We start from the raw sequence: 16,761 nt of genomic DNA on the forward strand, positions 1-16,761 counted from the left end.
GGGCCTCACTGGTAACCTTAATCCAGGCAGAGTTAATAAAGCTAGTTTTTGAGTCAAGGGCTTTTTTATTTTTTTTTCTTTTAATGCTGCAATTCATAGTGGTGCTGTAAAGCAAAATGCTGGAGACACTTTTATTAGCAAATTCTTGCAGCTGAGGCTCACTCAGTGGGGCTTTTACTGGGCAGGGCCAGTCCAATCCTGGTATATTAAAGAAAGACCATTAGGCCTTTGGAAAATTCAGGCTCGTAAACTTTCTAGATTTAATGTAATTTAAGAAATCAAAACAATTAGATTTCCTTTTGGTGAGACTCTTTAAAATTTACTTGTGAAAGTTTGACTAGGTGTTTTTCTTCTTGATTTTTTTCCCCCTTCAGGATTAAAAGAAATTCTTAAAGCCTATCATTTTTGTTCTCCTTTAAAAGAAGAATAAAAAGGCAACCCTCTCTTTATCATTTGCTAGAGAAATTGTTGGCACATTTCTGTGTTCAATACCTGATCGTAGATACAATCCTGATCCCTTTTTGGAAGTAATTCTCACCTCTAGCTTTTATAAATCCCTCAAAGAGCTTTATTGTTTGTTTTCCAGGATTAAACTTTATCCTGAGTATTATTTTCTACAGAAGAGGCCCTGTGGTCTAGGGGTTAGTGGTGGGGATGATGCACTGAAACGTCAGTGTTTTGTTCTCAGGTTTTTATCCCATAACCCTGTTGTACAAATTTCAGATTGTGTTATTTAAGACAATTTGACATTTTCTTCGAAGCTGATATAAAAAAATGTTTTCGGCTTCCAAGATTTTTAAGGTCTGACATGTATTTGAGAGTTCTTGAAAGTCTCTGAAAAGTTTCTCTGTTTTAAAGTGGCTGGAATTTGTACAGTTTAGTACTCATTAAAACTCATCCAGAATGTTTAATTGGGATATTCTAGTTTGTAGTCACTGAGCATTGAATTTGGATTCTCCTGAAATGATGATGATTCACTGGCTTCATCTAACAAAGTGCAGCCTTGTAGCTAATTTTTGGACTGCAGAATTACAAAGATTACCCGCTGTTGGGGGCCAGTCTTGTGATCCAACTCGACTGTAAGGGCAGAGACCAGAACTTTTCCCTCTAGCTTCCCCAGCCATGGGCAGGCGGCCCCAATCTGGTCATGTCCGTGGGGTGTCACCCACCTGCAAAGGTGTCAGTTTGGCAGGTTGAGGTGGAAAGTAGGTAAGAATTGCTGGCCTTAGTGCCCGCATACAGTTGGTGCCCAACATATGTTTTAATTGCCTGACTGATACCCATATCAGTGTTCTGTAAGGTGTCTTCTGGAGGACACTGGGCTTTTGAGACACTCCTTGTAAGAAGAGTTCAGGAGCCAGATAAGTTCGAGGAATGCAGCCTGTTATATTTCCTTCTTAGAGATATGCAACACGTGTCAGTCTGTTAAAAGCTCTGAGAAGTTCTGCAGTGAAGAGTCCTGCTTAGTTTTGTTTAAACCAGTGTTCTCCAAACTCGTGTGACCGTGGAATCCTTTTTTAAAATAACTTATTAATACCCTAAGGAGCTGCTATTCTATTGAATATGCTTTGGGAAGTGCTGGTGTGTGTAGTGAAATAATGAGTCTGGGTCTTTCACCTAGTAGTTACATTTCATAAATTCTACAAAATTTTACATTTTATAATTTTTACAAAAAAGGGCTGATGTATCCCAGGGATCAGAGTAAACTGCCGTGTGGTTAGCTAGCACTTTGTGCCTTTGAGAAGCCATGAGGGTGTCTGTGTGTTCACCTTTATACTTTATTTAACCCTGAATTGCAGGGGCCTGTGGGAGAAATACTCTGCTCTGGAGCTATTTGAGCTGTAGCCTGGCTCCGTCACAGCTGATGTTGGTCTGTCCCTGTCTGTGCTTCATGATTGCCTAGTGCTGAGACTCACTTTGGCACAGACAGATGGACAGACACCACCCAGTGTCATGGACAGGCTCAGCTGTGGACCAAACATGCCAAAAATAAAACCATGGTGTTCTGTCTAGTCGAAACTGGAACTCCAGTGTTACTGAGTCATTATCCCATTCTTTATTTCCTGACCACTTGTGATCAGATGAGGGTTTGTTTCCCCGATGCCCTTATGGCTAAGATGGAGAAGTGTGGGATGACAGTGTGGTTAAGTGGATCTGTAACTGATGCTGTGGCCGTGCCTGGGGTGGGCTGCTTAATGGATCCATGTCAGCCTTGAGGGAGGGCTCTAGTGGTTTGCCACGGGCTCCGTGCTCAGCCCTATCCTGGTTAATTTTTTAAAATAATTAAGACATGAAGCCCCACAGACTGTATTTTGCTGATGACTTATGTAAAGGAAAAGTAGCATACCTACAATGGATGACAGAATTGAGATGAAAAATGATATAAAATGCTGGGGGTGGGTATGTGTGATGAGCTGGGATTTAAAATGGATAGAAAGTTTAGAAAGTTAAGAATTTAAGTTTAAAACATAATAGTGTGAGAGTAAGAAATGGGGAATTTATTTTTCTTTAATTGCAACTTGTATTTAAAAAGACTCTGAAGATTGATAAATACCAAACTGAGGTTACTGTTGGCGAGAAAAGGATGTGGACACTGGGAGATGCATAGGAGTTTTAAGCTTATTGGTAATATTTCTTAAGCAGGGTGGTGTATCCATGGGTGTTTGTAATATATACCTTTTTGTCTGCCTTAAATATTTAATAAAATAAACAGACTCCAGAAGCTCTGGACCATACGTTCTGTAACCATGAGGATGTATCTTCAAGTGAAGTAGCAAATTAGTATCTGATAAAATCCTCCTGTTCATGGCACTTGACAGTCTATATCTGGGGTATTGTTTAGTCCTGAGTATCACTTTTGAAGAGGGACACCAGAGATGCATAAATACTAGGGTACATTTCAGAGATAATGGGTAGGGGAGCTAGTCCTATGACAATTAGTTGGAGAAAATGGGTGTGTTTAGACCAGTGAAGAAGTGACTAAGGGGAAATGTGATGGCTGCCTTCAGCCATTTAAGGAGCTGTCAGTATGTTTTTTTTGTTCCTCTTTTCCTATATCACTATCTTCTTTTTTTTTTTTTTTAAAGTTTATTTATTTAAGTATGTTGGGTCTTTGTTGCTGCATGCAGGCTTTCTCTAGTTGTGGCGAGTGGGGGCTACTCTTTGTTGTGGTGCACGGGCTTCTCATTGTGGTGGCTTCTCTTGTGGAGCATGGGCTCTAGGCGTGTGGGCTTCAGTAGTTGTGGCTCGTGGGCTCTAGAGCGCAGGCTCACTAGCTGTGGCACACGGGCTTAGTTGCTCCGTGGCGTGTGGGATCTTCCCGGACCAGGGCTTGAACCCGTGTTCCCTGCATTGGCAGGTGGATTCTTAACCACTGTGCCACCAGGGAAGCCCTGTTTGGTTCTTTTAAAAAAAAATAAAATATTGTTTCTTTGTCAATATTCTCTACTTTGTGAGACATTGTGCTTATAAGCTTATTTCTTTAGATATGCTTTCCTTTAGTATTTTGAATATATTTATAATGGGGTATCCCACTCCCCAGGTTTTCCTTTTAAGGCTTTCGATTAGCCTCCTTTTAGCCCTACTTGGTAGTGCCATGTCAGGCAGCTGCACTGTTAAACAGTTGTCCCTTATTCTTTTCTGACAAATGCCCTGGATATAGGACAGAGTTAGAGCTAAGTCAGATTAGATAAAGACGAGCCTCGAGAACAGAGCTTTCTAGCAAGCTGCCAGACAGGCCAAATAGTGACGGTTCTCTGGGGATGGTACTTTTGGAGAGCTATAAACCCATTTGGCCTCTCTGGGAGCTGCTAGACTGCTGGGTTTTACAGCTGCTATAGTTGGAGGCTGTTGGTTTTCAAGGCTACCGTGGAGCTAGAGGATGAGGATGGGATTAATGCAAGTGAAAACAATACAAAGGTTGCTATTCTTACCAAGATTCAGCCATTTTTCTTGAATAGATGCTTCTCAGAACGTTGCAAGCCTTTAGTTAATTTCTAGAGTTCTGAAAAAGTTGATTTTGACAATTTTTGGCAGTATTCTTGTTGGTTTTGTGGAGGAGCAGATTTTCGGAGATCTTCAACTCTGTAGTCCTGGAAGCTAACTCCCTATTGGTATTTCTCAAATGAGGCACCCTTGTGTAATGAGAGTCTGCCGTGCACATGCTGTGTGCTCTCTCTTTGTCTCATGTTCTCTCTTCTTGTCTGAGTATTTGATGTCTTGAAGTGGCCCCAAGGGAGTGTTAAGGAGCACAAGTTACCATGAACCACTGGTCATGACTCTTACTTTCTTAGAAGTGAGGCTCAGCCTTTGGGTGGACAGCAAGCAGAATGTGTTGCAGACCCCAGATCATGTTGATCTGCTGGATCAGTTTCTCATTTTGCGAGCAGAGTCCATCTTTTGCAGTCTGCCCAGCTTTGTACATTATCCCATGATGAAGTAAATCCATCCTTCCTCAAAGTTAGGGTTGGAAGACAAAGCACTAATAGCTAGGGTGTGGAGAAAAGGGAACACTGTTGCACTGCTGGTGGGAATGTGAATTGGTACAGCCACTATGGAAAACAGTATGGAGGTTCCTCAAAAAACTACAAATAGAAGTATCATATGACCCAGCAATCCCACTACTGGGCATATACCCTGAGAAAACCATAATTCAAAAAGAGTCATGTACCACAATGTTCACTGCAACTCTGTTTACAATAGCCAGGACATGGAAACAACCTAAGTGTCCATCATCGGATGAATGGATAAAGAAGATGTGGCACATACATACAATGGAATATTACTCAGCCATAAAAAGAAACGAAATTGAGTTATTTGTAGAGAGGTGGATGGACCTAGAGTCTGTCATACAGAGTGAAGTAAGTCAGAAAGAGAAAGACATACAGTACGCTAACACATATTTATGGAATCTAAGAAAAAAAATGTCATGAAGAACCTAGGGGTAAGACAGGAATAAAGACACAGACCTACTAGAGAATGGACTTGAGGATATGGGGAGGGGGAAGGATAAGCTGGGACAAAGTGAGAGAGAGGCATGGACATATATACCTTACCAAACGTAAAATAGATAGCTAGTGGGAAGCAGCCGCATGGCACAGGGAGATCAGCTCGGGGCTTTGTGACCACCTAGAGGGGTGGGATAGGGAGGGTGGGAGGGAGGGAGACGCAAGAGGGAAGAGATATGGGAACATATGTATAACTGATACACTGTGTTATAAAGCAGAAACTAACACACCATTGTAAAGCAATTATACTCCAAAAAAGATGTAAAAAAAAAAAAAAGACATTGGTGGTAAAACAAACAAACACTAATAGCTAAAATGGCCATTTCCTCTGGATACTGTTGGGATTTGAAATTCAGTCCAGTCATAATATTAGTTTCTCTATATCAGATCTTACCATCCTAGATAATTGCTTGAGTTTTCTGTTAAATAATTTTTTTAATCTACACATTTAAAATCTAAGTTTTTGTACATAGTATAAATCTGAATTTCTCATATGAACAGAAGTTTTGGGTTATGGATATTTTATTACAGCTCTTTACTTCAGAGGTCATTGGTCTGTAGCTCTGTAAGATGGAAAGACAAGTGCTTATTGGTGAAAAGTAAAGAGATTCTGTTCTGAAAAGCTGTGTATGATTTTATATCTATTAACGTGTTACAGTGTGTATTTTATGCCTTTTATGTATTTGTGTATTTTTTCTCTTTATATTTTATACATATATATATATAAAATAATTTAACCAGGTAGTTTAAAATGTGATATTGGTAGTACAACAATTTTGAAATCTTGAAAGATAAAACAGGAAACATTTGCTTGTATTTTTTTTCGCCTCAGAGTGTTTTGTTAATGAGACGTTTTATACTGCCATAAACCCAGGGCAGTAATAAAGGTGTTGATTGATTTTTGGATGACAAGGGACTTCTCTAATTGCAGAATTTGACATTTGTGTCACTTCTGCTGTTTTAGGTGAGCAAGACGTGGAAGGTGATTGCAGAAGATGAAGTACTCTGGTACCGGCTGTGCCAGCAGGAAGGGCACCTTCCCGAGAGCAGCATCTCCGATTATTCTTGCTGGAAGCTCATCTTCCAAGAGTGCCGAGCCAAGGAACACATGTTAAGAACCAACTGGAAGGTAGGCAGTGGCCAATATCATTACCTGTAGGGGAATAGCCTGCAAGGACACAGGAATCCAAGCCTGGGATTAAACACCCGAGTCCTTCCAATTTCATCCTGAGATTAACTGCCAGAAACAAGGAGAGGAGGAGGATGGTGAGCGTCCCTTCAGCTGTTGGTGATTTGTTGCCCCTTTTGTTGCCCATTAGAGTATCTGCCCTTGTTTTCAAGCACACTCTTTGGGAGCATCCTGTTGTCCTCTAGGAGAGGAGGGGCGAGACTGAGGATCCGGTCCCCTCGCCTCTGGTGGTCGGGGTCTTTAGGCTAGTGCTCAGTGCAGCCCCTTTTCACTGCCACCGTCTCCCTGGATGGACCAAGAAAGCACCACCTGAATACAAAAGAGGGGCTGAAAATGCTATCTCCAGTAAATTCTAAGAGGGAGATCATTAAGCATCTCTAAGTACTGTCTTCTGTTCCCTCACATAACCTATTGGCTTGCTTCCATAACATTTATCACTTCAAAATTTCTACAGAAATATTAGATCACAGCTATGAATTTGCACAGAACAGTGTTTCTGTAGAAAATAACTGTCAAGAACAGTGTTACATAAAGCTGTTTAAGGCATGACGAGGCAGCAGTGTGGTGCCCGTTTCTTCCCACCTGGGTAGCTGGATATTCAGTTGGAAGGAAGGGACAGAACTGTATTCTTTCCCCTCCTGTAAAGGTCAATCCTAATAGACTTTGAGATTAACAAGCTTTTGCTCATTACTGATAGTGACATATTGCCTATGTGCATGTCTGTCCCCAGTCACCTCATAACCTGATTAGTGACCGATACTCTTGATCTGGGCAGCGTCACAGTTCCTAGCAAAGTTAATAAGAGGTAGTGTTCCTCTAACTCGGGTTTCTCAACCCCAGCACTAGTGCCATCTGGGACCAGTACTTTGCGGTGAGGCCTGTCCTGGGCCTTGCAGGATCTTCCGCAGCATGTCCGGCCTCTCCCCAGTGTATGCCAGAAGCATTCTCTTCCTCCCCGCAGCTCTGACAACCAAAAAGTCTTCAGACCAGTCCGATGTCCCCTGAGGGCAAAATCAGCCCTGGGTGAGAACCATCCTTCTAAAGAGGATTAGCATAGCCATCCTTGGCCCTGAAGACCCACCACTAAGTACAGATCCCTCTGGCCCCCGCTCTGTGTATCCACTCCAGGTAATAAACTCGCGTGGAGGGCCCCCCTCGCCCTCTTGCCCATTTGCTTGGTTATGTCTGTGTGAAGGACATAAGCGAGAGCAGGCATTGGGTTTGCCAAAGCTGCTTAGACAGGCTGGGGGCCGGAAAGCAGAGGGTCTGACCCTGGCAGGAGGAGCCATAATTTAAGGAAAGCTTGAGAGTGAGGCATTTACTAGGGCCTTTCTGTCTGGGAAGGAGGGATACTTTTGAGATTCGTGAGCATGAGAGCTGGAGATATTCCATGTACCCTGGCTTGAATTCATAAATGTCAGATTCTAAGAGAGAAAGCGGCAGCTGAGTTCTTTGTTTCCTCTTTGGTATTAGAAAGCTAGGGAGGGAAGCAGGTACCCCCTCCTCATCCAGGCTGGAGGGGGCCGAAGTGAAGGGGTTTAAAGACCCGCCTCATAGCATCTGGCACTTAATGCCAGTATACAGATTACGTACAATCCAACTGAACGTCTGTTCTGTTGTTTTTCTCCAACAAACCCAAAGCCATGTGTTTGTTAAGTGCTCAGTAAGAGGTCGTTGCTTAAATGACCTGGAGTCAAACTGCAGGGAGACCGGAGGGAGGCTTCTCTGTGGAGTGTCTCGGGCCCATTTCCTGCACTGTTACCTGTGAGGACTACAGAAGTAAAATGTCAAATGATGACTCTTGCATTAACTGTAGTGATGGGATTCTTGTGATTCTAGAGTGAAAGGAATTCTTATGAAAACATGAAAGGTAGTGCAGAGCAAGATGCTTTCCCTTTGTGTGCCTCTGATTTCTCATCTCTGATGTGGAGCTGAGAGTAGCTGCGCTCTTTGTGCCGTCGTGAGGTTGGCTGTCTACTGATATATCTAACACTCCTCCCACAGCGCGTGGCCTGTGTCTGCTGCTCAGTTAGCATTGGCCTTGGCACGCAGCTGCTGTGGTTTGGTGCTATTCATGGTCAACCTCAGGATGGGTTGGGAAGGTGATTTGGTTTGGCATCTCCTAGGTTGGTGTTTGAGGAAGCTGAGAAGGGACCTCAAGGTTCTCAGTACTTCCACACAGGGGATGACCTGTGAATGCAGGCACTTACCTGGACCTGCAGGAACTTACCTGGACCTGCAGTTCAGAGCCAGCGTGCAAATGATGTTCCTTTCCCTGGTGTTTGCATACACTCATTTCACTGTAGCATTCTAGGATCTCTCTAATCCAGAATACCAGTGTGGGGTTGGAGCCCTTGATGGGGAGGAAGCCACGTGATGAAACTTAGTGGAGGACGTGAGCACACAGGCCCTCTCCTTTTCTTTCAATAGCTTGTCCCTCAAAAGAGCTTTGCTGTTCTTGTCATTTTGGCTGTGGCCCTCGAACAGATGATGCTCAAGTCCTTCCATCCCCATGTCTCCACTAGCAGGACAGCCCCACTTGCATGTGTCCAGTTGTGTCCCTCAGCCTTGGACTTGGTCCTCGAGTTCAGTGGGATCGCCGTGTAGATCGTCTTGCACGGTGCCTGGAGTACAGCTGCTTAATAAACGTAGGTTCTAGTGGAATGGATGTCATCATCTATCCCCTAATAATGTAAATAGTGACTATACCACTTACTGAAGACCTGCCGTGTGCTGAGAGCTGTGCTTGCCACTTACACCATTTCTAGTCCTTGTGCTGGTACAGCAAAGTTGAAATTATGGATGGCTTGGTATTTTTTTTTAATTGAAGTATATAGTTGACTTACAATTTTGTTTCAGGTGTACAGCAAAGCAATTCAGTTATGTGTATATATTTTTTGATGGCTTGGTGTTCTTGAATACCTTTTATTCACGCTTGCTTTTTGGCTTAACTGTCCTGCCCTGCCCTTCCCAACATCCCACATGTAAATACTTCCTATTCTTCAAGATTCCCTTTATTTTAAAAATAATTATTTTATTTATACATATTTTGAATCAGTAAATAAACAGTCGTGGTGCAGTAAATCAAAAGTCATAAAAGGGCATATACTGGAAAACACATCTCTTTCTCACCTCTCTCCACCTACCACCTAGTTCCCTCCTCAGGAGCAGCTGTGTTATGGGTTTTAGGGTTTCCTTTAAATACCCTTTCCATGAACCTCTGACCTCTCAATCAGAAACAGTGTCTTTTCTTTTCCCCATCCTGATTTTTATCTTGTTGTATATACTTTTTCATTTTATTCTGAGAGCATTTATAAGGGGTGTTAACAGGTAAAATACCATTAACTACTTTCTCTCATCTGAACTGAACTTTTAAAATACACTTTATACATTTCTTCACTAGCAGCCCACTGCGGAGTGGAGTGGTTAACATCCTGTAATCCCCTCAAGGACAGGGCCAGCGTCTCGCGCATCCCGTGCCCAGTAGTTTCATTCAGTGTGTTTGTAACTCATAAATACATAGCTTAACATATTAGTCGTCTCTGTCCTTTTGAATGTCTTGATAACTATGGACACAGTTCTTGCCGTAAAAAAACTGCCATGAATGTAGTTGAGAGCGAAATGCTTTGTCTCCTGGCTATCCAGAGAGTAGTATAAACTGCACCCCCTTTTCTTATGCAGAATCGCAAAGGCGCCGTGAGTGAGCTGGAACACATTCCTGACGCGGTTTTATGTGATGTGCATTCTCACGATGGTGTTGTCATTGCTGGGTAAGCGAAAACAGTTTTTCAGTTAATATTCTTCATCCTAAGGTCTTTCACTTTTCATGGACCACCCTCTGCGTCCCAGCCACCTTATTCTCCCTTGGAAGTGCGTGCCTTCCCACTTATAGCCCTCGTGGAGATGGGCCGTCTCCATGACTCTGTATCCTCCAGTAGTTGAGAGCTCTGAACCTAGTGGTGTGGAGCGGCTCTGTAATCCATTTGTGTCCATGCATCTTTTGAGCTTTTAAATCACTCTTATGGCATGTTCTGTTAGATTTTCATTAAGGCAAACAGTTTGTATTTTATGAAGACATAAAAAAGTCAAGCAATAATAATAAGTGTTGGCAGAAACAGGTGCTATTCTTTTTTTTTTTTTTTTTTTTGCGGTATGCGGGCCTCTCACTGCTGTGGCCTCTCCCATTGCGGAACACAGGTTCCGGACGCGCAGGCTCAACGGCCATGGCTCACGGGCCCAGCCGCCCCACGGCATGTGGGATCTTCCCAGACCAGGGCACGAACCCGTGTCCCCTGCATCGGCAGGCGGACTCTCAACCACTGCGCCACCAGGGAAGCCCCAGGTGCTATTGTTGATCTCTTGTTCTGAAGCCTTTATTATGAGGAAGGGCTGTGGCCACAGGTAATCTTCCTTCCCCACCACACAGTTCGTATTTGCAGTTAACTTGTCCTGAAATAGGCTTTTTGTTTGTCTCCATTGCCGAGAAATTTAATTCTAACTTCTGTGAATTCCTTTGGCTTCTGTTCCAAAAACCACTTTCATGAATTCTTCATATTTTATTACAGAGATGTTTTTATGTGTTTCTTTAATGTATAATAAGAAGATAACTTTCTTCTTGGATTAACAAGTTGTCTTGAACTAGAGTCTCACATTGTGTACTTAATGCCATAGAGACTAGGACACTTAAACTTCTGAGTCTGGATTGACTTCGGAGTGAGACACCCAAAAGAGCTTTCTACCTGGAGGAGCAAACAAAAACAAACCTTGGACTTAACAGCTTAGTAGTACGAGAGCCTTTTTCTTTAAAAAAACTCTTTCCTTCAGAAGCATTCCTTAATTGAAATTTCCAAGAGTCAGATTATTTTAATATTTTGTGGTCCGTAGTACCTATGTAAAAGTATTTTGCTTCAAACAAGATAAGCCTTAGGAGGAACACTTTCCATTACCTTGTGTTTTACTGGCCATGATTTCGAGGCCAGTAAATACCCTTCTTGGGAGTGCTATAGAACTATTACTTTTAGAAAAACGAATGGACCAGAAATCTAGAATTTTATCCCTGCAGTTATCAGTGTGGCTCTAGGCTTCTGCCCCTCATTGCTCAAGTATGGGCCTGAGAGCTCATGCTAGGTAAGATCCTTTTCACCTGCTAATTCTGAGATTCCTCAATAACTCCCAAAGGGACTGGGATCATTCTAGCTTAGAGAAGTCTCCTGGTGTGTCAGGGGCCTTTGAGGACAGACTATTGAGATTGAACTGAAAGAGTCATAAAAGGAATTAGAAATGAGACGATTCTTGAAAGCCAATTATGAATTTCTTATCTGGACACTAGTCCAGATGCCAGTCCTTCTTTTCCTGCCTCTCGTTCCCTCGAGGCCTGCTCAGCATTACAGATTATGCCAGCACAAAGCAAAGCGATGGCAGAGTTTAGTGGATCGATAAGGTGAAACTTGATCTGTGGGTCAGAGAGGCTCCTCATGGCCCCTCTTTCTAAGAGAACCTTACGTTTATGGCCTAGCATCAGATACTTCAATCTTGCTTGTATATAGAGCATTTTGTGTTTATCATTAAAATTTTATCTGGTGGTTACGATGCTTGTTTTCTGGGTCAGATCTTGAATCCCTTTTCATTTGAGACAGCGGTGTTTGTGGTTACCTCATTCCCAATCAATGTTGTATTCACCAGGCTTTCTGCAGTTATGTATCTCCAAGGAGCTTCTTAAAGAGACAGTGGCCATCTCACCCTTTCCTTCTCTTTTACTTCTCTTTCATTTCTCCTATTTTTCTTCTTCCCTTCCTTCTCCTCTATTTTTTTACACAAGTAGAATCTGTTCAGACGCTTAGTTTTTTTATATCTGCAGCTAACCGATGTGACATTTTTGCATTTAAACCTGTACAATGTATTTTATATAATTGATGAAGATTATGGTGCAGAATCTTGCCCCAGCTTCTTCCCAGCTTTTCAGTCCTTCTGTGTAAATGTTCCTGGATTGGCACTTCATTGCTTAGGCTTAGACTAACTTGTGTCACACCTAAGCTTAGAGCGAACCCAGTCTCGGCTCTGCCTTACTCTTCTTTGCGCGCAGAACCAGGGCACCCTTCAGATGCGCATTCACTCGGAAACGCGGAGACACTCGAGTCCCTGTCCAGTGAAAGGACTGGGACGCCTCTTACCTGAGGCTTGTTTTTCCAGCAGAGGAAACAGACGTTATTCTCAAAGCTTTTGATCTTTTACTCTTGTCCATGAGTGTTTGCTTCCTTTCCTGTCTCATGGGTGATAGTTTTCCAGTTACCTTTTCCTGATGTTTGGAGCCTTTGAAATTTGTTTCCAACCTCCCTTTTTCCTCATTACTCTTCCCAGGGCACCTTTGGTTCCCCCCCCCCCCCCACCCCGCCACACTGTCCTAGTCACCTCTGACCATGTCTTTTTTTTAACTTGAGATGCTGTTTCCATACCATAAAATCCACCCTTTTAAATTGTGTAAGTCAGTGACTTTTAGTATATTCACAAGGTTGTGTAACTGCCCACCATTATCTAATTCTAGAACGTTTTCATTACCCCCAAAAGAAACCCAGTCCCTGTTTTTTCGCCCCCAGCTCAAGCCTTGCCTCCTCCCACAGGTTCCATGGGGCGCTAGCCTATTAGCGCCCCACTGCCGCTCTGCCCCAGCGTCTACCCTCCTCACACCTCCGGAGGGGTGATTATCTGCAGCTTATAGGACAGCTAATCACAAGGCCTTGAGGCTTCGCCTAAGCATTTTTGTCTTAACTTTACAGCCATGTATTTTTTTTTTTCAGTTAATTTGTAAGCGTCTTTTAAAACTAGAGGTGATATATAATATTTCATTAAATGCTCTATAGTACTAATACATTTTTTTTAGTCTGAAAAAAAGCATTAACATTTGATAGACTCCCTTCCCCCCACCTGTATACTCCATGTTACGTGGGAAGCTGGAGGAATTCCTAATTTCTTTTGTCTGTTCTCCGATTTCTTAGTTTTTTTCAACTTAGAATCATACAGCTTGAAACCCGGAAGGAACTTAGAGATTCTCTTCCAAAACGCTCATTCTGGGTAAGGTAGCTGAGGCTCGGCAAGGTCCGGGGAGTGAGGCTGGCACCCGTGCCCTGCCTGCCCCGCTGTGCTTCTGCGGGGGGCGTGTGGAGAGCCGGGCCCCAGCGCTGCCTTCTGCAGCCCTCGCTCGCTACTCTGATGGCTTGGCTATTATAGCGTCACTTTGGTTTCTTTCATGGCATGTGTGGACCTTTCCTTTCTGTTAAAAATGAAAACAGTAGTAAAACCACATTGTCTTTGCAAAACTATTAGAAAGTGGAGAAGAGAAATCCACCTAAATCCCAGCATGCTACCACAATTCCCGTTGTGGCTTTTGGTGTGTACAGTTTAGTTTTCTGCCTGTTTTTTAATACATATTTTAATTACTGGATTTAGGTGGATGGATTTTTATTTTTTCCAGATTAAGAAATTATTTTAGGGACTTCCCTGGCAGTCCAGTGGTTAAGACTCTGCACTTCCACTGCAGGGGGCACGGGTTCAATCCGTGGGTGGGGAACTAGGATCCTGAATAACGTGTGGCACAGCCAAAAAATTTTAAAAAAGAAATTATTTTAAAATGCCTTCATAATCCTCAACTTCTTTCCCATATAACTTTTTGCCTTGAAGTCTCTAAACCATCCCTCAAACCCGGTCTCCTGAGTACACCTTCCTTTTTTTCAGTCAGTGCCATAAATAAAGCTAAAGATCAAGAGTTTTATCTTGTTGACTGTACCGTTTTCAAATGGTGGGGGCCATGTATTAAGCATGTTTGTAACCTCAGAGCCTAACACCAGTCCCAGCACCGAGGAAACTTTGGGGAAGGTATGTATAGAAGGAAAACTCCTTGCACTTCTGAGACCCTGCACTCTCTGAGCCTCCTTACCGCATCTTTGACTTACCAGCTCTTAACTCTGGCCCTTCCTCGTGCCTCTCTGTGGTGTCATGTGGCCACCTAGCAGTGATATGCAGCATCCCAGAAAATACCAGAAACAGTGGTTTTCTTTGCTGGTCAGGTAAGTGGAAGTTCCTTCAACGGTGACTAAGTATGTAATTCAAATACAACCTTTACTTTGATTTTTTCTGGCTAAAATTTCCCATTTCTTTAACCTGAGAATAATTTGTGCTGAGAAGCCACCAATCTCTGCGATAAGCCACCTGTCTCTTTCTCTCAGAGCTCAGCCTCTGTCTGTGTTTTCTTTGTGATCTGGTAGCGTTCCTGAAATGCGGTGAGGTTTAGTGTGTGTCTTCCTTGGATTTAGAAGAAGAGATGTTATCTAGAAAGTTGGTTGATAATAAGTGATTAGGAAGCATGGTGTTTGTTTTTGTTTGTTTGTGGTGAGAGCTCCGAGAATTTTAGAATGTCTCTCAAATTATACGTTTATCATTGAGGGAAAAGACTAGAAGGGACGAGGCTATGACGGCATCCCAGTCCTGTTTTGTGAGGCCTAGACAGTCCTCTTTCTCCACAATTGCACTCTGGGAGTTAAGGGTGTTGAAAACAGATGACATCATGAGTTCAGAAGGGTCGCATTATAACCTGAGATGTAGGCCTAGGTATAATTTGCCAGGAATATATTGGCTTTACTGCCATCTAGTGAAGGAGAGCATCTCGGGTAAAACTTGCCAGAGAAAGTCAAGCGGGGGGGCTCACTGGGAGCCTTGTGCCAGCTCTGCTAACCATTAAGCTATTAGCTCACAAGAAGCTTTATCAGATGCCCAGGAGTATGGTGGTGATTTGCAGTGAAGTCCCTCCTCACTGTTACTTAAGATTCATAAGTCTGAAGCGCTTCAGTTTGCGTAAGAAAGCATACTATTCACATTAGAGGACCATTTCCCGCCCCCGCCCCCCGTTTTGGTTTTAAAAAACATCAGGCCCCCTCTTTGTGTCAAGGTTTTTCTCAACACTCCTAAATGCCTCTCCTTCCGTTTTCTACTGTGGTGATCTGCCTTTTTAGGGTGCAACTCCTCCCTTGACTGGAAGGAACAGTGACTGTGTATCCATGTTTCTTCTCTGTCAAGTGTGGTTGGAGGGGAAACTGGATCGTCTGATGTCACCAAGTGCTAGGTGTCTTCTTTCCCTGAAAAGTACTCAGTTGTCCTGTTTGGTCTCCTGCACTTCCTCCATCTCCATTCCCTCTGAGGCAAGTGACACCAAGCAAAACCACACACACGTTTCTAGCAGCCAAGTGACCTCTGGCTGTCGTTCTGGCTTTTATCCTTCCTAGAGCTCTGTCTGTCACAACCTGGACAGAGTCGAGAGGGTTGCCAGTCTTATGTAGACATGAAGCAACATTTTGAGCTTCCAGTTTATATATGTAAAATTTGGTGTCTGAATCTCTGGTTGGTTCACTTTGCCTATTGACACTTTATTGGAATGTTATCATTGTTTATAATTAAGAACTGTTGGAAAATAATAGTTCAGACATAGGCACGTGTCTAAGGTAACTTGAAATATCTTGCTTTTAGCCATTTTTTCTCCACTTTTCCCAGTAATTAAAAATGTGCCTTTGTATTGACCATGTACCATGCCAAAATATGGCTTTGATCTGAAATAGTGTGTATTTGCCCTGAATTTTACAACACTTGCTATTCAGGAGCTGAGGACCTCAAGGATGGTGTTTATAATACTCTAGCTTCATGTGAATGTATAAAAATGGATAATACATAGGATTAGTTTGAGGCTCTTGAGATGATAACAGATGCTTTGTAAATACAGATTGGTGATAAAAATTGCATTAGATAAATGTCACCCCATATTTATACTTACTAAGGACTTGCTTTCTGTCTTTCTCCTTTTTAAAAAACTGTTTCTCTTGGCAGTTCCTTTCAACCTTGAGTTATATAGACTTTGTGCTGCCGCTTATTATGACATTGGATTGTTTCCCATAAGGAATTCGATCATTACCCATTAGGGACCTCTTTTTATAAATACTTTTATTTATTTTCTGCTGTGAGGTATACATGCTTTTCTGGTAAATAAGTCTGAGGTAAGATATTGATAAGAGACCAGAGGAGAGCTTTACATTTATTATATCCTTAATGAAGGAGCTCCAGAATATCCTTAATAAATACTGGTGAACTCATGACTGCATTTATCCATCTCTGGTTCTCCAAGGAATAATGGGAAGGGCCACAGCTACAGTAACTCTGCATAATCATCATTGACTCTCACTCTATTGATTGTGATTAACCAAGATGTATGGAAAACAGTTTTAAGTGTGTAGTGCATGGATCTCGTAAGGTCCATTAAGATGTTCATTATTTTTCAATTGATGGATCTTAAGCTGCACTTGATGTTTGTAGTAGAGCACTTCCACAGAAAGACTGCGCCGTGGGATCGAGCTCATTTTATTTGTAGTAGAGCATTTCCACAGAAAGACTGCACCGTGGGATCGAGTTCATTTTGTTTGTAGTAGTGCATTTCCACAGAAAGACTGCGCCGTGGGATCGAGCTCATTTTGTTTGTAGTAGTGCACTTCCACAGAAAGACTGCGCCGTGGGATCGAGCTCATTTTATTT

General features: G+C 42.6%; 1 protein-coding gene across 1 annotated transcript in view; it reads left to right on the top strand.

The window, feature by feature from the left end:
* Positions 1-16,761, top strand: part of FBXW8 (F-box and WD repeat domain containing 8) — a 112,870-nt gene that overhangs the window by 21,360 nt on the left and 74,749 nt on the right. The window contains exons 3-4 of the mRNA XM_029222526.1: positions 5,971-6,135; positions 9,877-9,965. Coding sequence (XP_029078359.1) covers positions 5,971-6,135; positions 9,877-9,965 — 254 coding nt within the window. The remainder of the gene's footprint in view (positions 1-5,970; positions 6,136-9,876; positions 9,966-16,761) is intronic.

This window comes from Monodon monoceros, unplaced genomic scaffold (assembly GCF_005190385.1).
Source record: "Monodon monoceros isolate NGI ecotype Baffin Bay Population unplaced genomic scaffold, NGI_Narwhal_1 Super_Scaffold_1, whole genome shotgun sequence".
Taxonomy (NCBI): Eukaryota; Metazoa; Chordata; class Mammalia; order Artiodactyla; family Monodontidae; genus Monodon; species Monodon monoceros.